Source organism: Amblyomma maculatum, chromosome 4 (assembly GCF_055883805.1).
Source record: "Amblyomma maculatum isolate TAMU_Amacu chromosome 4, ASM5588380v1, whole genome shotgun sequence".
NCBI lineage: Eukaryota > Metazoa > Arthropoda > Arachnida > Ixodida > Ixodidae > Amblyomma > Amblyomma maculatum.
This window is the reverse complement of record NC_139347.1, coordinates 29974771-30002637: the sequence shown is the minus strand read 5'-3', so window position 1 is coordinate 30002637 and position 27867 is coordinate 29974771. Positions and strand designations below refer to the sequence as shown.

Genomic DNA, 27867 nt, shown 5'->3' with positions numbered 1-27867 from the left:
AAACTGAAGAGCAACGGAAGCTGAAGAGCTGCGCGAACGACCTCGGTATTTTAAGGTTCCGGAAGTACACACGAAAAACTCTACTCGAACGAGATACCTCACCGAGATGCGACGTCACGAATGGCTGGCACGGCTCAACCGCACAAATATAATGGAATATGAGAAATGTATGTCAAAATGGGCTGGACTGGAATCTTCCGGATGTGCCCTAGCAGCCAGCTCTGGTCACTATCCGTGCACGACTGTTCTTCACGCACTCGGATGACACATTCCCGGTAAAAGAGCAGAGCGGCAATGTATCGCTTCCAGTCATGCGCATGCATGAGGTGCCACGCCAACACCTGCTCGTCGTGTTTTGCTGCAATAAAATCCTTCAAAGAGGGCACGCTAAACTTCGTGTTTGTCGTACTTGCCTCATTCGATCAGAAGAAGTCGGATGTTCGCATCGTCTGTGTCGTCTGCTAATCGGAGCAAACCGTCTGCAGATTCGGCGAAGGAACGTAGGCGGGCAAAGTAGTTTTGCAGAAGGTTTGAAGAACTTTATAAACTTATTTCTCTCTAATTACAAACCAAGTTTAGCTTGGCCGAAATTGCGCTGTATTTCAAGAGTTTTGTTACAAAAAGTTATTTCGAGCCCGCAAGGCAACGAGGTGGCGCCACCGGGGTCATCGCTATGGCCTGTGGCAGCGGTTTCTTTCGCTTCCTTACCGCCACAGACGATGCAAACATCCGACTTCTTCTGATCGATTGAGGCAAGTACACCAAACAAGTTTTGTATAAAAGATACTGACTACCAAGCGCCATTTCTATGCAGAATATCAGCTACAAAAACTGAACGGTTTAGTTGGTATAAACGTTGGACGGCACGCACGTAATTGCACAAAGAGCGAGTTTATCTGCTTCAAGCCTTCAACTGTGGCTCTTAACCCAGCCGCTTGTAATTTAGTTGCGTTCTTCGAGTGGTCAGTAGGCTTGCGATTGGTTTCTTGTGATGAAGCTCGTCCGTAGGACAAGGAATTCATGAATGTCGCACATATTTATGCGTGGGCACAGGCCCACGCTTACCGTGCAGTTGCGCATATTGGCTGCACGCGGGTCGGTACCAAAGTTTTGTTTCGTGCAGGTCTCTGTCCGCATCGCGCACACTTTGCCGATAAATCGAACTGTCACTCATGATACCGATTGAGTTTTCATAACAACGGTGCTGGCATGAGGCAGAGTGACAGAGCGAACGGACGCGCACGAACAGCTAAGCTAACCGCCGCCCCGTACTAGTACTAGCCAGAACAGGACGCAAATATGGCGTCGGCTCTATACTGACGTCAGCTGTGACGTCACGTGAATACCCCCTATAGTGCGGACCCTCTACCCTGGAAAAAGAAAAGAAGCGCTGCGGTGATGCAGTGGTTAAGATGCTCGACTACTTTGCCAGATTACCCGGGTTCGAACCCAATCGCGCCAGCGGCTGCGTTTCAATGGAGGCGAAACGAAAAGGCGTCCGTGCGCTGTCAGTGCACGTTGAAGATCCCCAAGGAGTCGAAATTACTCCGCAGCCCTCCACTACGGCATCCCTTTCTCTCTTCCGCTTTCACTCCCACCTTCCTCCCTTCCCTTATGGCGCGGTTCGAGTGTTCACAGAAACAAGTGTGACAGATCGTCTCTCCTTTCCTGTGAACCGATTATATGTGTTATAAAACACGTACCACTTGAGCACTAGCGTCATGCCCTGTAGTGTACCTCGGGCAGTTTCTGTTCTGCAGCCTGTCGTCTCGACAGCTTCGTAACAGCGACTGCTAGAAAAGCGTGCTTGCGAGATCGCATGCTGGCGTACCTCCTTAAAATCTGTTTTGTGCAGCCCCATTCTCACTGCTAAATCATCGTGTAAATTGGCAGTGCGAGTTAAGCCAACGGCAACAGGCGAGGCATGCAAATACAATCGGCCTATATGTTGACCTATTCCTCTAATATTGTTTTCTCATCATGACAATGAGAAAACAATATCAGCGGGATAGCGACCGTTCGGTCAGGATATGCGCATCAGCTTATGTCATAGCCGAACAAAATACTCTCCCCCCCACAATCTTGTGTCCACAATCATGTTTTTCATTTGGCCCCCAGAGTAGCTTTGCAAGGCATGTTATCACCAAATCGCAGGTATACAATGGTAAAACATGTATAACTCACACACAGAAGGATGTGACTGTGAGTATATGATTTGCATGTCGTGATACACTTCAGAGCTGACGTGTCACCTTCACCACTGATTTTTTATCGATCATCGCATATATAATAATGTGCGTGCCATGAGTCATAATCGGCGGGTCTGCATGCTCGTGAAGGGTTTCCTTACCCTATGCAAGAACATCGCATTTATATGTCTAAACATTTATTAAGCGTAAAGGAAAGGTTATTCAAACCTTCATTTGTAGCCCCAGAAAAGCAGTAAAAAAAAAAAAAGCGAGAGATATATATTGTAATGACATGGTAACGACATTGAACGTTTGAACAAATAAAAAAAAAAAGAACGCTGTTTCAATGTTTCGGTTCTACCTGTGCAATGTGCTTTGATTTGTGATACTTTTGACTATCCTGAAAGTTACTATATGCGACCAATAATTCACTTTGGGCACTCTTTGGCAGTAATCAATAAATTCCCTTATAGTCTCGAATGTAAGTCGCCAGTGGGAAAAAAAAACATGAAAGCCAACTGGCGCCACCCCGCGAAAGAAGAGGGAAGGAGCTGTAAATAAATCCGCGAAATCGCTTTGTTGCGGAATAACTTTGACTGTACTAGAAAGCGGTGTGTGGAGCAAGCTGGCAATGCTACCTTTTCGCTAGAAATCACTAAGCAATTGTGTTACTTTCTGAGTACAGTGGTACAGTTATGGTCATGGCGCGCGATTTTCTGCCTTACCAGCAATATTCGCCGATCCCATCATCCGTGTCGCGCCACTGATCGCCGGCAACAAGCGATGCCCTACAAAGAGTAGACCTCGTCACAGTAGGCAGGAGAAGTCGGCCGCTCCCGTGATTACCAGTGCGAGGGCGGAAAGGGGAGAGCGAGCGCGCGGTGCGGCGAGGCGAACGCTCGCGGAGGTCACGTAATGGCTTGGCGCATCGCGCGACGACGACAGCTGCTCGAGACGCGTCTGAGAGTCGCGGCAGAAGGCATGCGAGAACCCCGCAGCCGAGCTTCCTGATTGTCTGAACACTGGAGCACCAGCAGCAGCTTGCAACAGGCGAGCTCCGCAGTTACTTCCAGCCGCGCCGTGCGGTTAGGCAGGCGCTCACGCACGGCCGCAGTGAACTACCGAAGCGTAGCGTACGCCAGCGCGATTGAGGAAGTGCGCGGCAGCCGCAATTTCCACGGAGGTCACGACTGAAACCGACGGCAGGCTGTTGGTATGTGCTGTGCTGGTGCGCGCCCATCAACTGGATGTGAACGAAGGCGCTGGTGCGTGCGGTTGTCGTCCGTATCATGTTGGGAGGCCGATCTTGACGCAACGTGAAGTGGAGCGCGTAGTCGGAGTAGGCCCGACGACAGGAGCCCAACCGAAAGGAGCATGGCCTGCGGCCTGGGCCTCATCAAGGGCATCCTGTGCACCCTCAACTTGACGATCTCAGTACGTATGAATGTGCATGTGCTGTGTCACTGTGATCCCGAGGCGCGCGTCGACGCAGCGACCGCCCGATAACGCCGTGTGAGTGCTTTGTCACTACGGGGTTACGGGTTTATCCTGCAAGGTCGCACGTATTCGCCTGACAACAGTGCTACAGTGCGCACCTTGCAAGAGCCCAGCGTGGTATTGTGCGCGTTTCTCCTTAGCCACGACAGACGACTGCCTTTCGCGCGACGTATTGTGCATGTTTCTCCTTAGCCACGACAGACGACTGCCTTTCGCGCGAGACTGCACCAACGCACCAACTGAAAGAGGTAGCTTTCAAGTGAATGCTATGTGGCGTCTAAGTCTTTGCCTTTACTCGCACACTTTTATTTGGTTCCCAGGTTGCCCATTATGAGGGCTATGCTAATCGAAGAAAGACAAAATATTTAATGCGTGGCAAGCAGCAGGTGGTTGAGTGCTGTGCACATGTGCAGAACGTGTATGCCAATCTGTGCAATTGTGTTTGCTTATTCCTCTGACTGCAGCTGCTGGGAGTGGCGGCAATTGTCGTGGCTGCTATTGTGCTCAACAACCCAAACCTCCACGATGTCAACGACCATTTGGGAAAATTCTCAAACTACCCAACAGCTGCGACGTTCACCCTTGTGGCGGGCGTCACAGTGCTACTGTTTGGCGTCTGCGGATGCTGCGGAGCCTGCTTTGCAGTTGGCTGGCTTCTGCTCATGGTTTGTAGTTCAGTGCTTTCAAAGGCGTGATACTGCCCACGCATTTACATTATGTTTTCCTGTTATGTTTGCAGTGCTAGAGCTTCTTGCTTTGATGCGGGAGCTTCAGTAACTTCAGCAAGGGATTGATTCATCTTGAACACTGTATAAAATTTTGCTATGTACCATAATTTTTTCAATTACTATCAAATTTCCACTGCAAAACTTTGACTGCACCTGTAAAGCTTCAAAGAGCATGTCAGAATGACTGGTTCAAAGTGTGATGAAAAAGGATGATCTTGTGCAAGTATGCTCTTATGCCACTAGTAATAATGACTGAGAATCTTGTGAGCATTTCAAAAGTTAATCAAAAAAGCCACATATATGCTACACATGAAAAACCACACATAAAAGAACTGCACATATACATACTGGCTTGATTAGAAGACATTTTGTTACCTTTCAGGCTCCGAATGAAACTAAATTTGAAATTACACCAAAACTCACAGTAGTCCTGTTGTAGCTGTTTCCAGCTGCGGTTGGACGCTACTAAACAAAAACGTGGCAAATAACCTTCAAAGGTGCATGGCCCTCCAGCCAGTGGTGCCAACCAATTGTTGTGGCGTTATGGTTAATTCCATTTCATAGAAGCCACGTATGACCTCACTCCAGGAGATTAACTGTGATATTGGGGCAGCAGGTTGACACTGTTAGATGGAGAATCTTCTTTGAGAGATGTTTGCTTCATTCTTGAGTTGTATTCAGGTGTATAAACTGGTTTCCACATTGCCCTCCTATCTTCTTACATACTCTTGTATTTTGGGCGGCATTATTTGCCACTCTACGGATTTTAACTATAAAACTATATAGTTCTGTCACTTGAGTGGTTGTACTCACGGTAGCCCACATCGTTGCCAAATTTAGTCTGCTAGCACAGCGCCGTCCGATGTCATGATGCACTTAGGGCATACTTGATCATGTAGACGTCCCCATGGCATGTAAGAACACTCGAAACTGTGCATGGGTGCCACAAAATGGTTCCATCTTCTGGCTACTGCAATCATTAGGTGACAGTTTCGTTGGTCTTGTCAGCATGCAGATCGATTGCATGATGCCCCACCCTCTTGCTCAACACCCTTGCAATAAATGTGGCATATTAGAAATCAACTTGCACATGCACTTCAGTTCAGCTCTGCTATCATTTAATTTCCATTAATTCTTTGTAGGCAAAATTTCTGCAATTGGCCACTGTCATAAAACCTGTAATTAAAGACAGTTTATACATTCATTACTGGCAATTCCTGGTGGTGCTCAGGATAAGTGAAGAACTCTAAACGACTTGCAACCGCACTGGCATACTGCGTTTTGTCACCACAATGAATGATATTTCATCCAAAGGACATAATACTGATGAGAAAGGGGAGAGAGCTGCTTCCTACAGAAACATTGAAAAAATATATGTAAACCGGAAGGTCCAACTGCTGACTGCCGCAACTAGCAGATTTCAAACAGAACTTGGCAGTCATAGCTGAAATCGCATAAATATCCATTCAAATGTTTTCACCTGGATGGTTGTAATTAAGGTTCTTTAAAAAAGATTGGCTCTACTACACAATATTTTATCAAAAAAAACATGCTCTGCAGTGCATTTTTGATCATTATGTCTTTTTTTTTTTTTTAGCAGAAAAAAAATTTTTCATGCAACTGACAATACACATGGCAGGTTTTGAGCACCAGGTTAAGTAAACACTTTCATTCATGCAGATTTGGTTGCTCAGCTTGGCATCATTGATAAAAGTTGAAAATGAATGTTGAGGTGTGAGTAGGTTGAATGGTATTACCTGACTACCAACACTCAGTGCTTATACCCGCATACAATTTTCTGCTTTCGAAGCAGCTTTTATATAACCAAATTCTCCCCTTGGTTTTTCTCAGACTTGATACAGAAATAAGGGAAGTTCTGTTTTTGAATGCTAACTTAGTCTTCTTTTTTTTTTATTGTTATTATTGCTTGACAGTGTGTCAATATCTGCACACACATCTCCTCCTATATTGCCCCTGTAGTTCATTGTTTCTTTTCCTTCCATTTTTCTTTATTATGGGTGTGGAAATGGGGCAACGTGAGATTACCAGACTCCGTGCAAATGCCTGATTCATTGACCTAGAATAAGTGTAGCTATCATGCTTGGATTCCATGGCTATCATGTTGTACTACCCACATTGTTAGTAGCAATCATGTGTGAATATTCTTGTGACCAGAGGCCAGTCTTTCTTTTCAAGTGCTAATAGCATTTTTCTTTTTCACTTCATTTCATGACGTTACTAATCATTTTAAGCTTGAAAGGAGGGTGCTCTCCTCTCCAGACAAAGCCTTAGATAAAGAGCTGGCGGCCACCTGGAGGCTACTCCAGATGCGATCCTTTATGGCTCGTTACCTGTTGTCAAAATTCTACCTGGCGACTACGACCCGGAATGTACACTATCTGGTGAAATAGCCACTTATAATCACATTTTGTAGAATCTCTAATACAAGTTCCTGCCCTTGAGTAATGGGAGGCTATGTTGGTCAGCTCAGACATGGGAGTTTGAACCCGGGTCATTGAATGGGCTACATAGGTCGCTGTCAGCCGTGGACTGATAGGCGCCTAGCTCAGACCATCTGCATTCTGCCTTTTCTGACGAAATAAATGTTTTGCAATTTAATCTTCTGTTATTTTAATAATGTATAGCGCATACAAGCAAACTGATTACAAGTTTTTAAGGTTTCTGTTAGCCGACCTTTCATGTGTTCCTGTATAGACGTGCAATATTATTTTGTTCTTTCTGTCTCCATTCATCTGCCTCTGTGTCATTCTAACGATGATGGCATAATGTGCAATCACTGACTGTGCTTCATGCTCAATGGCTCCATTCTTTACGGGCTGTGCTGATGTCTCTCATTGTACAATACATGCAGTTCATCATAATCATGGCCGGCTTTGTGATCGTGGAGACAGTGGCGATGGGCCTTGTCTGGAAGTACGCAAACAGTGCTGAGGTGGGCATTTCCATGTTTTCCCAGCTGTCTCATTGTCCACTCTCCCCTTTCCACTTTTGAGCTTTTCTAGCCTGTCTTTTATTGTAAGCCTCACTGTCACTTATCCCATGGGAAAAAATGGGCAGTATTGAATGATGGTCAGGGCATGTTCGCTTTTATTGTCGTTTGACCTTTTTTTCGTTCTCTTGTATTTTGCAGCTTGAAAACACCGTCACTACGACATTATACACGCTCATAGAAGCAAAGAAAACTGGGTTGCCAAACTTCCTGCATGACTTGCAGCATGGCGTAAGTCTTTTATTTTAAAATTTAATTTTCTGTTTCCTTTATGCTTTTTTTTTTCTTTTGCTGGAGCATTGCTTCCAGGATTGTGCATAAATTTAATACCTTTAATTTGACAAATGCTTACCCTTACTTGGGGTTTTGTCATCTTGTGTAAATGAGAGCATGCTTTTTTTTTTTGCTGCTGCTGCATTAGTTCCAAGTGCGTGCACAAATTTAAAACATTTTGCTTGAAGCATGTTTAGAGTTTTGTTTTCTTGGCATGAAATGAGAGCATGTTGGTTGCATTTTTGTTTTGTTTTATTTGTAAGTATTTTTTAACAAAAGGGCTGAGGTGGCCGCTTAGATCAGCTTAGATGGAGAAGAGGTAAAGTCGAAACTGTTATTCTGGGGTTTCTCATTTTCTTTTATTACCTCCTCCTCTCCGCCCTTTGAACAAGGCTTGTGCATATACTGGGTGCTTCAGCAAAGTTGAAGCAGAATTTTTAAAATTGGCTTTTTGAGACATTGGGATGGCTTTATTGGTTTTATGATACCAGTGTTGGTTTAAAATCAGGGAACAAATGAATGGGGCTAAGTTATCCAGCTAGTTAACTAAATTTTGATAGTTTGCTTTTTAACTGTTGCACTTAGATGCTTGAATGTAATTGGAGATTTGTAGTTGGCCACCGATATTAGCCATATCACTTTTTTAAATTTTGGGAATGTGGTTCTATTTTTTTTTGCACTGTGGCCCAACAGATTTTATCCACTGCACACCCTCATCGAAAAGTGCATGTGGTTAAGCGATGTCAGTTAGCAGTGTGCCGTTGAGCGATGTGTAATGATTGATGTAGCGTCACGGCCCACTGAAGACATGCACTTTTTGGAAAGGGTGCACGGTGGAGAAAAGTTGTTGCACTATGGTACACAGAGTAATCTCATTCTTGAAACTGTAAAAAGTGATATGGCTGGCACTAACAGCAAGGTGCAGATTTTTCATTCTGTCTAGCACCTAACTAGTAGGTCAGACGTTAACTGTTGAAAATCGATTTCTCACCTTACTAGTTAGCACATTTCACCTGCTTTCTGATGTCTGCCACTACTGATACTGCTGTGCCACAGAAGCCACCTCAACATCTCACAAAGCCTGTTCTATAAACTCTGGTTCACCTTCGCTAAAACATTTAGTATATATGGATATAAGCATAATATGACAGTCTGACTTTTACATTTCAAACAAAATTACATGCCTATTGTACAGTCAGGTTGTGCATTTCATGAAAAATTATTGCATCAATATTTGATACATTTTCTTGGCACTGAAGGCCAATAAACAATTTTTTCTATGTTCTACACATTTATGTAGTTGTGATCTGAATGTTGTCTAAAGCATATGATGTCTAAAGTGCAGTTTTTGCGCTAAAACATATGATACAAGTGTATCTATTACTTTTCACAGTTATACATGAAGCTTAACCTCATAGGAAAGAACAGCTTTTGTGAAAAATATGTACTCTGGATTTCCTGGTGGGTCATACATAAAACCTCACAAGGTGAGGGTAACTGAGACCTTAACTGCTTCAGAACTTCTCGTAAGAGCCCCTCCAAATGGCTCAGTAGTGAGCCGGTTATTTCTTTATTTTTGACAGTGGCTATTCTTTTATCAGTGTGATGTGGTCATATAGGCGTGGCCAGTTAAGCATGAGAGCAATGTACGCCAAACCGCTGTGTTACTTTATCTTTCTGTGGTCTTCATCCGTAAGCTTTAGAAATCAACTGTGAGTGTTAGTTTTTATAGCGCAGCTCTAAGACACGTTTTCCTGGATTGTACTTCATTATCAGTGGTGTAGTTAATGGCGTAGTTCCAGTAGGCGTAACCAGCCACTTTGCCAACTGTGGCATGTATTAGCAGAGCGAAACACCACAGCTAGCAGGCGGCAGAGTGGAGAGATGGTATTTCCCTTCTAGCATTTAGAGGAGAGGAGCTAGGGTGAGAGGTGGCTAAGTGACTTGGTGGAATAGCAAGAGCAGAGGAATGCACGACCAGACGTTGGCTGCCATGAGAAGAACTGCAGAAGGAGGAGGTTATGATCAAGTCCGAAGGATATGTAACCTTGGAGTCATGCTACGAGATGGAGCTGAAGGGTGACCCCTGGGAAAGAAGGTTATGGCAAAGAGCAGAAGAATCAGAACAGGAGGATGAGAGTTAAAGGCAGAGGAGCAGGGTGCAACTGAAAAGTGATGACATCATGAGTGTTTTCTCTGCTGTGATCATCTCGTGTAACCCATATATAGGCATTGACTTTCAAAACCAGGTGTTCTTTCACCACCTAGAAAACATATCCTGCCATTGTATAGGTCACAAGGCCTCCTTTATATCAACGAAGAACTGGGGAAGGAGTGTTGTTTGAAATATCATTGTGTGGGCAAATAAGGAGTGGCCTTTACCTTTACCTATGCATGTCTTTCTCAAATTCCTTACCTTAACATTTCCTCAGGAATCAGAGGGAATGAGAAAGCTGACAAAAGTACTGCACGCACTGGTAACGTTGGAACAAAACCAATCAATGTGTCTAATAAGGACTGTGTGAAATTTGTGCAGTGTAAACTCGGAAATAAATGGCAGGCTTCATGAAATGATGAAGTAAACAACAAACTACATCTGGTTAAGCCTACAATTCAGGAATGGAAGTCGCTCTGTCATCAAAAACGCTTGATCGAAGTAATCATATGTTGCCTCTGCATTGGCCATAAATGTCTCACACACGATTTCATGCTCCTCATACAAGAAAACCTACTTGTGAAGCATGTGGTGGTGACTTAACAATCAACCATATTCTACTGTCATGCACAAAACATAAAGGAATAAGGAAAAGAGCATTTTAAATCTCTCTGGAAAGAACACATCCCTTTTCTTCCAACCATTTTGCTAGGAGAAAATGTCCCTGTTGATCTTTCGTGTGCTTTTGATTCGCAAAATAAATTAAACCTTCTATACAAATTCTGACCTATTACTAAAGAAAGTATTTTCTAACACATCAGCACACCTAACCCTGTGTTTGGCGTGTGATGGCCTCAGCTACCTGTGCGCCACAAAACTCAGCACACCACCAAAACCATTTCACAAACCGCCTGAAGAACTGTGCTCACATTCTTCACTGCTAAGCATCGTGATTGTCTGCATTCGTTATTATTAATCAGCTGGGAATGTGGAAGCCCTTTTGCAAATAATAGTACCTCAAATTTGGGCAAATTAATGGGGTCGCAATCATGCTTAGTGCTGGCTGCCTTTCCTAAACATAATGCACGCTTTAAGTGCTGTTCCTTCCTGACTTTATTCCTTGGTTGTTTGCTGCATAGCTCACGTGCTGTGGTGCAAAGGGACCGGATGACTACAAGAGGAACGGCCTGGAGATACCAGCAAGCTGCTACACAGAGGCAAAGCCACTCCCTCCGACCCTTCACAAAGTGGTATGAAACTATCTGAAGTGGCGTTGAGCCAGTTAAAGTCGTTTGGAGAGCTTGAGGCAGTCTACATTTCTCGCATTACCGGAGAAAAAAGTATAGCATGTGTCGCTGCACTGTGTTTTATCCTTAATATTTATTTGGAACACGTGGCCGACACTTTGTGGTGCTCACCATCAAATAATTATTTCTCAGTGTTTTTGTGCCCTAAATCAGCAAATAATTGATTTTAATGCATTATCTACATCTCTGTTTGGATTCCTAGGATTAAGAGCTGCCTCTTACATCATTTACATGTATGGGAAGAACGGTAAAGATGACATGAAAAAATATTTTATGGCAGCGCAGTAAGCGGCCTGTGTCCCGTCCCGGCACTATTGTACTAAGTAGTACTATTAACGTAGAAATGTTAAAGGCCCCGTTCACCAAAACTCTGGCATCGGCAGCTGTCCGTTGGCGCTGCGAGAGAAAAATCACGAGCATGGCACCGGGGGGCGGTAGTTGGCAGCTGACATGGCCGAGCACTGAGTGAACTCAGGGTTTCCTGACATTACGCTTGGCAAGAGCTGCCAATTCGTGCCTTTCCTTTATTATGGGAGGTTAAATATCAGAATCAGCCTACCAAGACCCTTGCATTCACGTTACCCCTTGGCTAGGCAAGCGCATTCATGCGGCTTGGTTAGAGCGGGCCTTTATATGTAGGCTGGTAGCTCACGCTACCGTGTTATACCTTTAAAATCGGAGCTTAAGTGTCCCCCATAACGTTTTTGTCGAATAGAATGATGTCGCAGTTAATGGCAGTTCCCAAAGATCTGGCACCTTGAAACTGCATGGATATGTAAACGTGAAAATGTGAATAAAATGCGTTGTTACCTCGATTGCATTGTTACACCGATCGGCATAGCAATAGTTTAGCCTTGTCTCATTAGAATTTGTGAAAATAATCCTAGAAAGCATGGAAATTATTTTGTTGTAGTTCCTGCTTCCACAAAAATTTGCACCTTTGGTAAATTTAAAATTTTGCACACTATGTACCGTGAAGCCACCTCTTCAAAGTTAATTTGAAGAACTTTTTGAAGCTACTATAGATTGTATTGTCAGTACTCATTCACCTCTTCAAAGTTAAGTTGAACTTTAAAACCTACTATAGTATAATTTAGCCTTGTCTCATTAGAATTTGTGAAAATAATCCTGGAACGCATGGAAATTATTTTGTTGTAGTTCCTGCTTCCACAAAAATTTGCACCATTGGTAAATTTAAAACTTTGCACACTACGTACCGTGAAGCCACCTTTTCAAAGTTAATTTGAAGAACTTTAAAAGCTACTATAGATTTTATTGTCAGTACTCATTCACCTCTTTAAAGTTAAGTTGAACTTTAAAACCTCATTCTCTTTGTGCTATATATATTCTTGGAACCTAAGAAAAAGTTGCAAGAAATCTTGCATTTCAGTTTCATACCTTTCATTCACCATTGCACACTGTCATACAGGTGTCACTCCTGAGCTCTTTGTTGTGTGGAGAAGGTAACCAGAGCCATAGGTTTCCTCAGAGGTGGTTGTACTTGTGCTGACTTTGGCTGTGACTCCTACGTGCTTAAATTAGACTGTAGCAAACGCAAACTTCCCTGAGCACTTCATTAAAGGTTTTTGTTTTTCGGCTAAGCAAGAAAAAACGATATTCACAACTAAAGCTCCTTCAGCCAGCTTCATTTTCAACGTCGCAGTTCGTCCAAAGGCAAGAATTAACTATCAAGTAACTTCACTTAGGTAGATTCTACATTCCGAGCAGTTGCTTATTGCTTCTACGTGTGAACTGCTTTGGGAACTCTATCCGACATGAGTTGCTGCAAGCACAGGCTTACCTGATGCTGCATGATTTAAGAGAGAGAGAGCAGCAGCAAGGTAATGGAAACATGGAATAATAGCAGCTTTGTGCAGCCGAAGAAAAAGGTGCACTTTGACTTGCAGAACTATTCATGCATGAGTTCTATGCCAACCAGGCCTTACATTGCATTTTAAGCATGTGTGTACGGGATCATCACAAAATATTTCAGTTAAATGAAGGTTGCACTAACTGCATATTTTAAGCACGCCTTTCAGTTGGGACTTTAAGTTACTGAGACTGGTTTTGTACAATCCAGCTGGGTTGAATTAGTGGTAAACAGCTGTGAACAGATGAGTGACTTGAAACCTGCATAACCATGTTGAAGATAAATGATGTCAATTTTATGTTACCACAGTTACTGTCACCACGTTGACAAGAGTTTCCGGTGGTTTTATGGATCAATGCTCACTGATTGGACAGGTCTGATCTGTCATCAAATAATTAAACTGAATAATGTTCAAGGAATGTGATTCACTGGTCGTGTAAGAAATGAGTAGAGTGGTAAATACGGAGCAGGCCTTGAGGGACGATGAATGAAAAGTATTAGAAGGATGCCTTCAGTAAACATGTAGCTGCTTACAAAACATACCAGTATCAATGATTATTGAGCTGCGTCTTATGTAATTATGTAATGGTAGTCTCCGAAAACCACTCTATTGTTTCAGAATCGTGAGGCTTTCAGCAGTTTTATCTTTGCAGGATTACCCTCAGTTCTTGGTCATGTGTATCAGTGCTAATTCTCATATTTTTCTGCTCTGTTTTGTTAGCTTCCTTTGGTAAATTTATTGCTTATTGCATACTGCAGTACAAACTCGTTACAAGAGACACTCAAGAGGCTGGAGAACGCTGTCTCATGTAACTAAGGTCTCTTTTAACCAAAAATTTTAAAAACACTGAGGAGCTGGGCAAGATCTATGCCCATATGCATGCAAATAAACACAAGTTTTAGATCCGACCTAAATGTAATTAACCATTGTCCCTATTTTTTTTATATATCTAGCTATTTCGCTCACTTCAGCATGACTTTTAGATATTTGAGTTTGTGTCTGATACAGAACTATATTGGATGAATCATTGAGCAGGCTTGTCCCAGGTAAACATGGCAATGCTCCGGAGTCCAACCGTTTCGGCTACCAGCATACAAAGCAACCCAACTAACCAAACTCAACGTTGGGGCACGAGCTAGAGTGCAATTATAGAAACAAGATGATGGAAGTAGTCGCAACCATGCAAGGTGTGACATCCACCTACGGAACACAATGGAATTGAGCCAAGGCAATGAAAAATGTAGTGCATACTGGTTGGTTCGACACCGGCCATGTCGTGTGAGCATATAATGCCAAACTATAGTGGATGAATTGAGCAGAATTGCCTCGTGGAAACATGGCAATGGCTTCGGAGTGCGACAACTGGTGTAAAAAGCAGCCGGCACCGTAGATGCTGCAACGGAAATCCATCTCAATGGTACTGTGCTGCAGAGTCGGCACATGAATGCGACTTGAATGAAAAAGGCAGAATGACAAAAATTTCAATGCGTTACACAGTAATCACAACCTTGCAATCTGTGGCATCCAGCTGAGGAATGGAATAGAATCAAGCCAATTGAATGAAAAGAAAGTGTAGCGCATATGAGTTGGTACAATGTTGGCCGCATTGCTTGTGCTTATCTGGGTTGTGTCTGTTCTATATAGTGAAAAATTCGTTTTGCAGACCTTAACAAATTGCTCTTAGTAATTGAGTCTCTCTTTTATGTAATTTTGTTGGCAATGCCAACATAGGAAAACGAACCAAACTACCTTCAAAAGTGACTAATAACCATGTTTCTTGTAACGAAATTTTACTGTATTTCCTCTTCAGCATTATTCCTCTATTCCCAAATTTCATTTTCATGTCTTATGCATTGTAAAGCTTCTAGAGTAATAGAAAGCAAAGGTAGAAGGAGTAACAACCAAGATTTTGCGTGAAACTGAAAGTATCGTGCAAGTATTATATGTAGACCCTTTAAAGCGTTTGGATAGCTGCACCTCTTCTCAGCACAACACATACATAGTGAGTTATTTCTTTTCCATACATGGTAGATAGAGTATATCTGAACCACTGTAAACATAAATTCACCTGGCTTCATCTTTGAGGAAAATTTTGCTTTGAAAAATATCTACCTTAACATGTACCACAGTGTTAGCAGTTCACGCGGAGTTGGCAGGACATATCTCTGCCTGATATCTGCACCTTGTCCAGTAGTTTCGATAATTGCTGCTTCAGTCTGTGTGTGTGTGCGTGCACACACATAAAACACTTGAGACTTTATTTGAAGTCGTGTTCGGCTGCTCCTGTATGCCTCTAATGGGTTACCTCGTGTTCAGTACTTTGAGAACAAGATGTGAAAGGCTGTTTCCTATGCCATAACATATTGTTCTACTTAGCAGCCGGAGCATTTGACAGATGCGTGTGTCAGAATGGTTAGTAAAAGCGACAGTGGTATCCAAAAGCACTTGATGCTGTTGCTGCATTTTTTTTCTTTTTTTACTCATTCCAGGGTTGCGGTGAAGCTATCACCACATTTCTCGGTGAGCAAAGTCTCAAGATTGGTCTCCTGGTGCTAGGCATCGTGGTCGCCCAGGTGAGCCCGCACCATTGAAATCATGTCGAGACAGTGTTGGCATATGCATGTTACGGCATCACACATGCACACATAAGCAGGAAGAAAGTTACGCAATAGGATGGCAAGTTGGGCTGGTTGGATTGTGTTCAGCTTCTGTCACAAAAGATGACGAAAGTTTGCAGTGGGCTTGCATCATGTTGCACAAAACTTTGTACTCAGGGGCTCGTTGCAAAATTTACAAATGCAATTGAGTTGATAGCCCATTTCATTGTCATTGAACTTAGCAATGTCTATCGAGCTCTTTTGTTTTAGGGTAGAAAAAAAAAAGCTCTTGCAGTTAAGCACTACAGCACCAGCCATGGTTACTCCAGACCATTACTTGACTGCAGAAAACACGCTTGACACTGCCCAGACTGCTCTTTTATTGCGAAAGCAATACTACTCTAGGTTTCGAGCCTTCAGCGTAGCGCGGCCGGTGGCCACATCTTATCCCATGTGACGCTGTGACGTCAAGGGTGTGGGCTGGCAGGAGCTGCCAACTTGGGTGTCTCGTTTCACGTGGGACTGTTATGTCAGAATCAGCCCGCTAGGACCCTGGCATTCACGTTACTCCTTTAGGCCACTAAGACACGTTCATACGGGTTGGTTATAGCGGGGCTTTATATGTGGGCTGAGGAAGAAGAAAAAGAGAAGAATGCTCAGTCACCCGCAGCTAATGCTCTCGCTCAATATTTGGCTCAGCAGCGTTGAACCCTTGTAACTTTTTTCTTTTTTTTTTGTCGTTGGGCTACCACCGTAGCTTCTTATGCGCTTCTTGCGTAAGCTTTTTCCTTTCGTCGCGCAGACCGATCTTCTGCCTTCAACCTGGTCCTCAGATGGCCCCGAATCTAGGACGATCCCCCCTCACACCCCCCAACCGTGCACCATATTTTTGAAGAAAAAAATTTTTTCTTAGATTCGAGTGAATACGGTACTTTTTGTATTTAATAGCACTTTGCTGAGATTCAAGTATTTGTTTAAAACAATTGTTATAAATCAAGAACACTATGAAACCTATTTGGCACTTCTTTTTTTTTTCCATTTCATTTATTCACTTATACCATGTCATGCAGTAGCTGTTGGCTAGTCACAGGTCCAAGGCAAAACTTTTCTCATTTCATGTCGTAACAAATCAGCTGACACAATATAACTTGCTGAACGTTATACATCAAAGATAGCCTATATCCATCAAAGATAGCCTATATCATGATGAGCACCTCATCAAAATGAATATAGCAAAATATAGCCTTGAGCCTTTGGCACACTTGTTCTAGAAAGCAGGGATTGGAAAATGGCCAAAATACAGTGCACAAAGAATGATATGTGGAGTGTGAGTTATGAAGCCATGTATTACAATTATTCAAAAAGTACTTGCTTTTTGTATGATGGCAGTAAACTACAGTTTTTTCTCAAGAGGGCAGTATCAAGTATGCAGTTAATATGCATTAAATGAAATCACCTTCAGTTTCATTCTAATGCTTTCAAACTGATGTGTGGCTTCTGTTATTATGAAGTTATGGCTACATCAAGTTTCTTGAACATTGGTGCTGTAAAGTTTACTGCACTGTACATGTTCACATTGTCATAGTTTGCGCCTGCAGAGTCCAGTTGAGTTTTCTCTATTTGGTAGTAAAGGGATGTACTGAGCCACAGCTATGGCTGAAGGCATATAAGTATAAGATGGCTTGAGAGTGTCAGTGAAGGCTGAGCCATGGAAAAATGTGTAAAACTGAAAAAAAAAAAAAAAAAAAAAGCCAGGCTTTTTTTCCTATCTCTTCGTTTAATGTAGCCACACAAGAACTGAGCGGCGTCGCATCGTTTTGCTTTGAGTTTGCAGTCCAGTAGACCCCTGCTATAGTAAACTCGGATGTATTAGTAAAAACTTGGGTATAGTAATGTGAAACTTAAGTCCCAGTTCATCTTCCATCGACGACTGTATATTTGCGTCTGGCCATGGTGACGACTTCCCATGAAATGACATCGCCGCATGCGCACTACCTAAAGTCGTAAAACATTTTTTTGTTATTAAAAAAAAAAAACGAGTCTTTTTTTTTTAAGTGACTTTACCACCATGCTTAGCAGCACTCAGGAAAAGCCATCTTTACATAGGCCTTAGAGTCATGAGGGAAAGCATGCATCACGTAGGGAAAAAAAGATAATGCAGTCTACAAACATGGAAAAAAGGCGGCACAGACCGTTCAGAAAGTAAGTGAAAGTAAAAGTGCAGCGAGAAATAGGACAAGGAAGAAACAGCCAAACATTCGCATCACTGCGTAGCACGTAGCAACGGTGGAAAGCAGTGGATGCACGGTGTGTGCAGTTTTGCAGCACTTGGCCGCTGCGTGCATTTCTCATCTATTGCACTTAAATGACAGAAACAGTGGAAGATGACACCATGTTCATGCAAGGCTTTGGTTTTCACATGAAATCAAACTCGATTTTATTCATAGACACGTTGCCCTTATGCTTAAGAGGTACTTCACAAGATGTAAACAAAAACCTTATAACTGGAAAAATTGCACGAAGAGACGGTAAGGAAGAGATGGGAGGTATTTTAGAGTTTTGCATTAAGCAACAAGGCATGTTCAGTAAGTAGCATTTAATTACCAGACAGCATCTTCGGGACCATGTCATCCCATCCACTGATATAGTAAAGATTTTTGCCGGTCCCAGTGACAATAAAGGGGTTCTACTGTACTGCTACTCATAACAGTGTTTCACTGTGCACTTTTAGCAGCTTGGCATCACCAATTAACATTAGCAGGGATGTATAGCATTAGCGTAAAGGGCCGGTTTTGTCAGGTTACTAAGGAATTGGCCATTTTATGTTGCCTTTCTTCTAGCTTGTTTCTTTCTGCATCATTTGTAACAAACAGTTATCCTCTTACTGAGTCATAATGCAATCAAGCAACCATAAACATTCATCTCGCATCTTACTGCTGTCAGTTATCAATTCCTTTTCCTCAACACCATTCAGAGGGAAGCAAAGCTGATGCTAATAATTCCAAAATTTACTAGTATCAATATTGTAAAATATCAGTAAGGGTGGATGGTAGGAACGTACAGATATTTAGGCTTTTGATCATGAGCGACTCCGAAAGCCAAAGAAAAAAAATGAAGACCCTCAGTATCGAACGATTGTTCTCTGTGAGAAGATATTCTAAAAATTTGATTACCACAGAAGATTCAAGAGAACACCTACCCGTGCTATGGCGCTTTAAAAAAAGAAATTTACTGGGCGAACTCTCAGGTAAAGTGATGAAAACTACAAAAGGTTCCATGGCTGCACATAGCCTTCCACGCACGGAAAATATGTTTGTTTTGTGGGGTTTAACGTCCCAAAGCAACTCAGGCTATGGGAGACGCTGTAGTGGAGGACTCCGGAAATTTCGACCACCTGCACGGAAAATATGTAAGCTTACCAAATTTAGGGGGTGGCCCACTAAATTAGGAAGTAACCACGAGCTGGCCAATAATCGTCAGACGCACCAACACGGTCACCTGCTGCCACCTGCCTAGACAGTGTGCCTTGGTGTAGCCCCTCTTCTGTCTCGTCCTGTACACTGACTGGCTGATATTGTCATCGGCGAAGGCTTTGCTTCTTGCCTCAGCTTTTATGTTTCTCCAAGGTAGATTTGAAGAAACGAGAGCTCTTCAGCATGTTTGTCGAGGTCCAAATTTCAAGGGTCTAGAGGGCAAACTTTGGGGTTGCAGTCAGGCACTTTCTGTACTCACTTTCTGTGGAGACCTTCTGGTACCAGTTATATCAAAGATCATCCGAAGGTACCTATAAAGAACGAACCACTTAAAACAAGTCGGTTAGATGTACCTGCATGGCCTACAAATTGTGTGCCTTGCTCATCACCCAAGGGCCTTGGAAGGTTCTAATCCTATTTCACCCACCCATACGAAATGATATGCTCGAGTTGGCAGCACCTTCCAGTTGCAGACAGAACATTATGCACACACTTTCTGTAAGAACTTTTTGTACACACTTTCTGCGGGCATTTTTTCACCACGAGCCTAGTAATGCTTACGCATAAAAAAGTAGCCAAATTGATATGTCAGCATCCGTGTTTTTTCTCACTCATCTCTGACGAACCCGTCAAAAAATGGATCGCTGTCGGTATCAGATTGCAGCTGCAATTCACCATGCTTTCCTGAGCTTCAGGCCTGGCAGTGGTTTAATTTCCCATCTTCAGAACCGCCAAGGCATGTGGAGATGCCATACTTCTCGAAGGATGCTAGAATGGTATTTCTTGAAATAGTCATGTTTGCCTCAGACACAGAGCATATAATACCGCTGTCACACGGGCATTTTGAAGGCCCTCAAACCGATTGTCTATTGACTCGAAGGCCTTCCAACACTGCCACACGGGCGTTCAATGGCCATTGAGTCGATAGTCTATCGAGTCAACAGAACAGCTCAGAACCCTATCAAGATCTCGAAGACCTTCGAGCATCACGCAAGGTTGCTAGCGTTGACCCGAAAAGCGCCATGTGCACTCTCGTGCGTAGCGCATTTACGATACAAAAACATGAAGCGTTATTATTTCATATCTTTAATTTACGTGGTAAAATAGTAATTTAAAGATAGCTTCGATCTTTTTTAAGGCGCATTATTTTTTTTACTCTCTACCACTGTAACCTGGGCCGCCGAGAAACGCAAACACAATGAAAAGCACTACTAAGCCACCTTAGCACAACTGTATGAACGTCAGTGGGTTAAAATAAACAACCCCCCCCCCCCCCCCCCCCCATGTTGTTCTTTAATAACAACTAAAACCGGCATTACTAAAAAAAAGGTAACAGTTATATTTTATTTTGCATTTATTGAGAGATTTTAGTTCATTAAACAAAACTGAAAGCAACTATAGTGGCGCCACAAAAGTTTGGTGCTAAAGGCCAGAACTATTTCAACAGCCTTCGAGCGCTTCGACTTTTGCCAGGTAGCAGCGGCACAACTCTTTTGATTTGAATCACGATTGAAAATCTCGAAGCTATTGACTCAATCGCCTTTGAAAATGACCGTGTGACAGGGGTATAACATCCTGTCATGACAACTTCTTAGTATTCCCCTCAAGGGTGACTGTCCCTTCCCACAAAGAGGACAAATGATTTGTCAGAGCATCGTTAAGTAGCTTCATCCAGCGTATTCCTGTGAGCTGGAGGATGGACGTACACCCACCAGGAATTAACATAACCTCAGGTGTGTTTATTTTGAGGGGTGACCAATGTTTGGGGTGTAACAATAAACTAGATATTTCGTCCCCACAGGTGGCTAAAGAATATCTTAATTGAGGTGTTCTCTCGGAACTAGGCCAACATTGTCCTTTTTTATTGGTTTTCTGATTTGCACTTGACCTCTCCAGAAAAAAATAAGCAAAAATGTAGTTAACTTGGGACAATGTAAAGGAGGATGACATCGACACAAATGTATATTTCTTGACTAGACAGTGTAAAATATTTAATGGTGGTTTAGCTTGGCTAAGCATGGTTTAAAGTCAATGCAGAAGCAAGGTATAGCCCTTGTTGAGTCTGTCTTGCTTTGCTACGTCCTGGCTTATTTAGGTAAGTACTTAGTGGGTTCTCTAGGCATATATTATGACGAATGAGGCCAAATTAAGGTCATGGTGCAACTTTGTCAGAGGCGATAACTACTGACGGCAACCAAAGCATATCGTGAAAGAACTTTGTCAGGGGAGACCACGATCGCTACATCCAAAGTGCAGTATGAAAGACTGACAGTTTAGTTTGGTAAGAAAGCAGCTACCAAGGTGGCACGCATTGGTGTAATGCGGCGAACATCGAAGTTGATTTCTTTGCCTTGGCCTGGGTTTGAAAACCACTGGCAGAGAGTTTAATTTTTTTTTTTTTTTCAAGTGCTTGCTTCAAGAAGGCTTCGAAGCCACCTTGGCAAAATCCAAGAATCCGGATGACAATGTCTTAAATGTCTTAAAAATATACACATATGAAATTGATCGCAAGAGGAAGTCAGTGAATTGACACACAACTGCATGATAAGTAAAATAAAATAACATGCCTTAGGGGATACTTGACAAGAAAACCGCTGTCATTTTTGGTCTTCAGGGGTCCGCTAAAAATGCTTTAATTATTCAGGAAAGGTATGATCGAATGACGCCTCCCCCGCAAGAAACATGCACAAATTGTAGCAAAGCCATATGAGAAGGCTTCACTGCACGATCTGCAAGCAGCACGTGATGAGAGCATGTTTCGAGCGCACTGGAAGAATTAAAAAAGCAATGCAGATGTAAGTGAGAGAAACACATACGGGTGCTGGAATGGTGGGAATGTTTCTAAAAAGGAAAGTAAGTGACCAACAGTGTACAGCTTGTTTCAGTTGGCTGGCTGTTGAGGATTCTACGGCCCCAGTCATTTCGAGCGGACGGCGAACTGCGTTAACCATGTGACCTGCAGTTGACCTAAACAGTAACAGCAGAGCTCTCACTAGAAAAGTTGTGAAGCAACAACACGAAGAGGTGCCATGCGTGTGGGTGTTAAAGTGAAACTATTATGCAAAGATCAAACTAAAAAAATTTGGGGGAACACTTAAGCTCTGTTGTCAAGGGTATGATGTGATAGCGTAGATTACTGGACCACATATAAAGTCCCGCTTTAAACAAGCCATATGAACGTGCCTGCGTGTCCTAGAGGTAACCTGGACGCAAGAGTACTGGCTGGCTGATTCTGATATCACCCTCCCATATGAGAGGAGACACCCAAGTTGACAGCCTCTGCCAAATGTAATGCGAGCAGGCAACTCTACGTCCAATTAGTGCTCAGCCATGTCAGCTGCCAACTACCGCCTGCCAGTGCCATGCTAATGATGTTTCGTTCATATTGACGGTAGATGGCGGTGGACGCCAAAGTTTTGGTAAACGAAGCCTTTAACGATATCGCATTAAAAGGTGTATAGTGTGTAGCCAAGCTTACAACTTCACGGATTAATAAGCAAAAGCTGATTGCTAATAGCAACAGAAAGTCCTGAAGTGGCAGGCTCATTTTGTCACTTCTGCGTCAATGTGCATACCATACTCTGCATTGTTCTGGTTGTAGTCTTCAGCTCGATTCCATTCCCAGCAGGTGCAAGGGATAAGGCTGGTAGCACTGGGAAAAACACATTTACTGGAATTTTATTCATGTGTCGAGGACACAATGTTGATCTCTGCTGATTTTGGTGCTAAGAGATGCTGACATCGAATATTCGGTCATTGTACAATGCTTTCATATTTTTGTAGTGGCTTGATGAGCAACGTCTCATTTGCGCTTGGCGACCTTGTCCGAAGTAGCAGCCTTTCTTGCAGTGGCACTATACTCCTAACGTAGCAGATACACAAGAGTTTCCGAGCAGTTCGCCGGCTTCTTGTCTTGGCAGCGTTTCCATCCGGGCAGTCGCATTCATGAAGCCAGCACTCACTACATTAGCATCTACATGCTATTTTTCAGCTCTGATCTAACACCAGCCACTACTCACGAACAACTGCTGGACTGCTCTTTCGTGTCCTTCATGTCTCAGTGTCCCTGAGCATCGCTCTCTTGAGACTGCCTGCTGGCGTGAGGGCCTGCTCACAGGACCAGTCGCTGTACACTGTGTGCACGCGATCCTTTACGGGCTTATTTATGCACACATTGGGCGGCTGGACAGACGCTCGGCCAAAACGTTGGAGGTGGCTCACTGGAAGCTTACCGGCTTGCTGATATCAATGATACCGATGGCCGTGTGACTGGCACTGGTTTGTTGAGCTGCTTTTTTTCAGATTTTGGTTTTGAGGCTTTTCAGTTTTGAGTCCAATTTCATCGCGCATGTATTTTTAAACGCTTATTTTCGGAAAAAAAGATACGCGTTAGAATCGTGCAAATACGGTAAGCTAATGAAGCTTTCACTTTCAAAATTGCATTCTCTCACCTTACTACTTGAAACTGGCAGTCAGCCATCTTTCCTCATGATGTGTGGCACGTGACGAACCCATTTTTGAAATTTAGCGTAAGGTGCAAGCCCTGCACTGTGTGATAATGCAAGCTCTGGAATACGACTGGTTCACATCCTAAACATTGGGGAATAAATTGAAGAGGATGCTTCTTCTTTGTTTTCCTAACACTTGCAATTCAATATTCAGAAAACTTTCCAAACTATTTGATTTCATTAGCAGTGAGATTTGTCGACAGTATCCAACTGATGCTGATTATTCAGAAACTTGAATATTCATTCTACAAATTGAATATGAAGCACAGAGCGAACATTTTTCATTTCTCTTTGGAGTTTTGAATATTCTCATGCCCCTGCTAGGTAGTTTAACAGCTTAGAAACTCGTGGTTACTTTTATGGTGCTATCAGTGCATTTTTCTTTTATCCAGAGTGGTGCAGTAACGGGGAGTCTGTGTACTTCACAGAAATGTCAGTTATCTTCAAATAATGTCAGTTATTTTGAAGATACCTCGGTGCCTGTTGACAAGAATGATCAGTGGGCTGACATGCTCGAGTAAAATGTTTTGATACCTTTGTTTTTCTTAGAGTGATAAGAATGACATTGCTGTAGCATTTTATACAAACCATCATAATTGCCTTTTCTTGCCTGCTATTTCCAGGTGGTGGCCATATCACTAGCAGTATTCCTGTATTGCAAACTGTAGGCGGCTGCAGACTCCTGCGTGGTTAACGCCGCTATCTCCAGATGACCTGGCCGTGGTGCATTTCTTTTGCATTCCCGCAGCAACACTGCCGTCATGCCTGCATGGTTGTTTTTGTAGCTGGAGTTGTGGCTGCTACTCTCTTGCATTTCCTGCTGAAGTGCTTAACTCCTTTTGCAAAGTGCCTTTCAGATAGTCCAAAACCAAGCCATGTTGTGACAGCAGTACAAACTTAGACATATGTGCATTACCGTACAGTGATTAAGTGCATTATAGTTTGCATGTAATACCTTGGTGCCTTATGTGGGTGCTCTGTAACAGTGCTAGTGGCCGTCCAGACTCATTGCAGAAAGAATTTGGAGATTTCACTGGAATAATTTTCTATCCAGAGCTGTGCCATTTTGTTGTTGGCCATAGTAATCTAAATAAGAAAATGCAGTTTTATACCTACTTCCTCTAAGGAAGCAGTTTAAAGCTGCACATTTTTCAACTTGGTAATGTAGTGCCTTTTACATTCTGAAACCGTCACAATGAATGGCATGACCCTGTGCTAGCAGCATAATATAAGTAAACAGACTCACTAGAGAATGTAAGTGCATCATAATTGCAAGTCTAACATTACTGGGAGCTTTGCTCAATGGGTCTTAGCTATTCTTTGATGTTAAAGCAATAGGGTTTTAGAATTTTAAGAGCAAGATTTACCATGATATGTAGCACTGCTGTGGACACTATGCTATGCCCATATTCTCCTACTAACTTGTTGGACCCACTGATAATATTAGTCCTTGCTTCAAGTGAACATTGTCATTACACTTCAGTACACAGAGCTGATTGACGCCCTAGTCATGAAAATGGGTAGTTTGTACAGTAAACGATTTTGTTTTTGTTTTACCTCTTGATGTGCACATTCAAGTACCGTGCTGCATATGGAGAGATTTAATTACTTACATAATGTGGCAAAGTATTTAGTGCACCTGGCTTTGCTTATCATGTATTCATCCTACCTTACAGCGAAGGTCAAATCCTGAGTTTCATGTTTGTGTTGTTTTGTACATAGCTGTGCTAGCTATCCCAAAGCGCCCTTCCCCGCACTTGGTTAACTAAGGCACCTAGTCAGCATCATGCTTCCTAACAGAGGTCTATTTAACCCAATGTTCATTTATCCAAGAAACATGTTGTTTACACAGCCTAAATGTAAACACACATCATTGTTGGCCATTGCACAGGTTGGACATTTTATCTGACCACTTATCTTTGTTCGGCGTTTTAGACTGTGAGCAGCAGGCTAATATTCTTTTCTTCTTTTGGATTCCTAAATACTGCATTTGGCAAGAGCCAGTTTGCCTTTATGACGCTTCATGCTAGGAGCAGTAACCTGCTAAGGGTGTAGAAAGCTGTGACAATCAGGCCGTAAGTCGTTGTGCACTGTTATGTTTATTCAAATTTCTATGAAAGGTCTTACTTATCTTTTACCTTGTGTCAATGTTGTTTTTTTTTGTTGGTCTATTCCCGTAAGAAGGGTTGTTTCCAGCTAGAATCACGCATCACCAAGCAAGTGTGCTATTTTGTCCGAATTATGAGACATGGATGGTACAGTATATTTTATATGAAACGTTTACTTCAATAAAATTACCCAAATATCTGAATGTTGATTGCTATCCTTGTTGATTCATATATACCATGTTGTGTTGTCTGCAAAAATTGTCAATCTATCAGCTGCTCAAAATTAGGCTTTCGCAGTTCCTTCAAAACAGATGGAGTGAAATAATATCGGGACATTATAAGAATAATAATAGTTATTAGGAAAGAAAACGTGCAGTAATTGTCTCATTCTCTGTAGACAACTGGACGACTAAAAGAGGTGTAGTAAATATCTCCAGATTAGTTACAATCATCTGGGGTTATTTACCATGTACTGACATGGGCTTCTTTTGCATTTGCCTACGTTGAAACAGGGCAACCGTCACTGATATTTGAGAATTATTTTCCGCCCAAGTTATGCCGTCAGAAGGACACAAAGTGAGAGAATAATCATTGTCTTTGCCCGTGACCTCCTAATTAGCTACTCTCAATTATTAAGCTCATTAATGACTGCAGTTTACATTGAAAACTTGGAGGCTGTTGTAACCCTGGACTAATTTAATTCTCGTAACATGCCCATATGTTAAAAAATGTCCACCACCAATTTCTCGGTTCGTGAGAAACTATTCTAGTTCGCTGTATAATGAGAAACCACATGCAAGACCGTTACTGTCAGCATGAAAGTCATCCCTATGTGGCTCGGCGTTTTACATTTGCGCCCGTTTGATTTGCCTATCTTAAAATGAACCAGTTACTCACGTAATCTGTTGTTCTACAGCATTGCGAATGAAAAGCCAAATACAACAGCTTTTCACTGATCCTCACAAACTCGCTTACCTAACTGGATGTGTTCTGTGAGATCAACATCACACTGTATGATAAATCTATGAGGTCAGCATCACATTGCCGCCATGCGTTGTACCAGAGCACAGTGGAATAGAAGCCCTGCTCGTTCTTTTAGTCCGCTTATTGCTGCTTGCCCCACAAAGTTTTGATGGGAGCTATGTTTCATTATTGCACACCCAGAAATCACTGCAAGCCAGCGGATCGATAGAAAAAACTGTTTCCTTTAAATACTTGTCTGGGGGTCGCACAACCTGAGTGCAGAAATGGATTTCTAGCTGTTATAAAACTATGTAATATTTGTATCGTCTTAACATGCTAAACAAATGGGGCGGTAATGCACGGTGACATGTCGCGTTATGGGCGTGGGGCCGCCAAAGCATTGTCGCTCATCACATCACTCAGGTGGCTCGGGATTTTTTTTATCAGGGATCTTTACTGACAGAAACCAAATTATATGTACAAGCAGTGTTTGTACTGATGGCAGAAAAGGCTAGTGGAAGGTCCAAATACAAAGATTGATTGCAGGTACAGCAACATAGGATCAAGTGTTTAAAGAATTAATGATGATATACACACAACACTACTACTGCAATTGTACGCATTTGCAAAAACAACAAAGTGTAAGTGAAATAGAAAGCCCAGATGATTATATAGACAGTATAAAACAAAATTGTTAAGTATATGAATAGTCCTATCCAAGAAAAATTTGGCTTGCAGAAAATTTACCACATCGCCCGGGAACAGCTCATGAGACAGCCAATCGGGAAATCCTTTGCAGGTATGTAACAACCGTTCCAGCTTTGCGAATGAAGTTTGTCTTTCTAGCACAATCTCGGCAAAGAGCCTGCATACGGTCGCTTTATCTGAGCCATGCATGTGAGCACATTCGCATAAGTCACTAAAAGCTGGGTAGCAATAATTGTCAAGGAGTGCAGTTGTGGCTAGATGTGATTAATTATTATCGAAAGAAGCGACCGTAAAACTGAAAATACTTTGCACAAGTACCGTCACCTCCTGCGGGTCCACCGGCCGCAATGACGGGCGATGGCGTTGCCACTATTGTCAGATGAGCAGGGGACTTGGCACCCGGAAGTCCTGTGTCCAGAGTCGCACATTACTCAGTATTAGTAGTGGACTTTATTGAGGCATAACACTTTGGCACCCAAT

General features: G+C 42.7%; 1 protein-coding gene across 1 annotated transcript; it reads left to right on the top strand.

Annotated features, from left to right (window-relative positions):
- The first annotated feature begins 2787 nt into the window (after nucleotides 1-2787).
- LOC146190574 (23 kDa integral membrane protein-like) lies at nucleotides 2788-25919 on the top strand. Its single transcript, XM_084600969.1, has 7 exons — nucleotides 2788-3623; nucleotides 4151-4351; nucleotides 7287-7367; nucleotides 7566-7655; nucleotides 10992-11102; nucleotides 15520-15603; nucleotides 24232-25919. The coding sequence occupies exons 1-7, from the start codon at nucleotides 3564-3566 to the stop codon at nucleotides 24274-24276; spliced, it is 672 nt and encodes a 223-aa protein (XP_084457095.1). The 5' UTR covers nucleotides 2788-3563; the 3' UTR covers nucleotides 24277-25919.
- Nucleotides 25920-27867: the final 1948 nt, after the last annotated feature.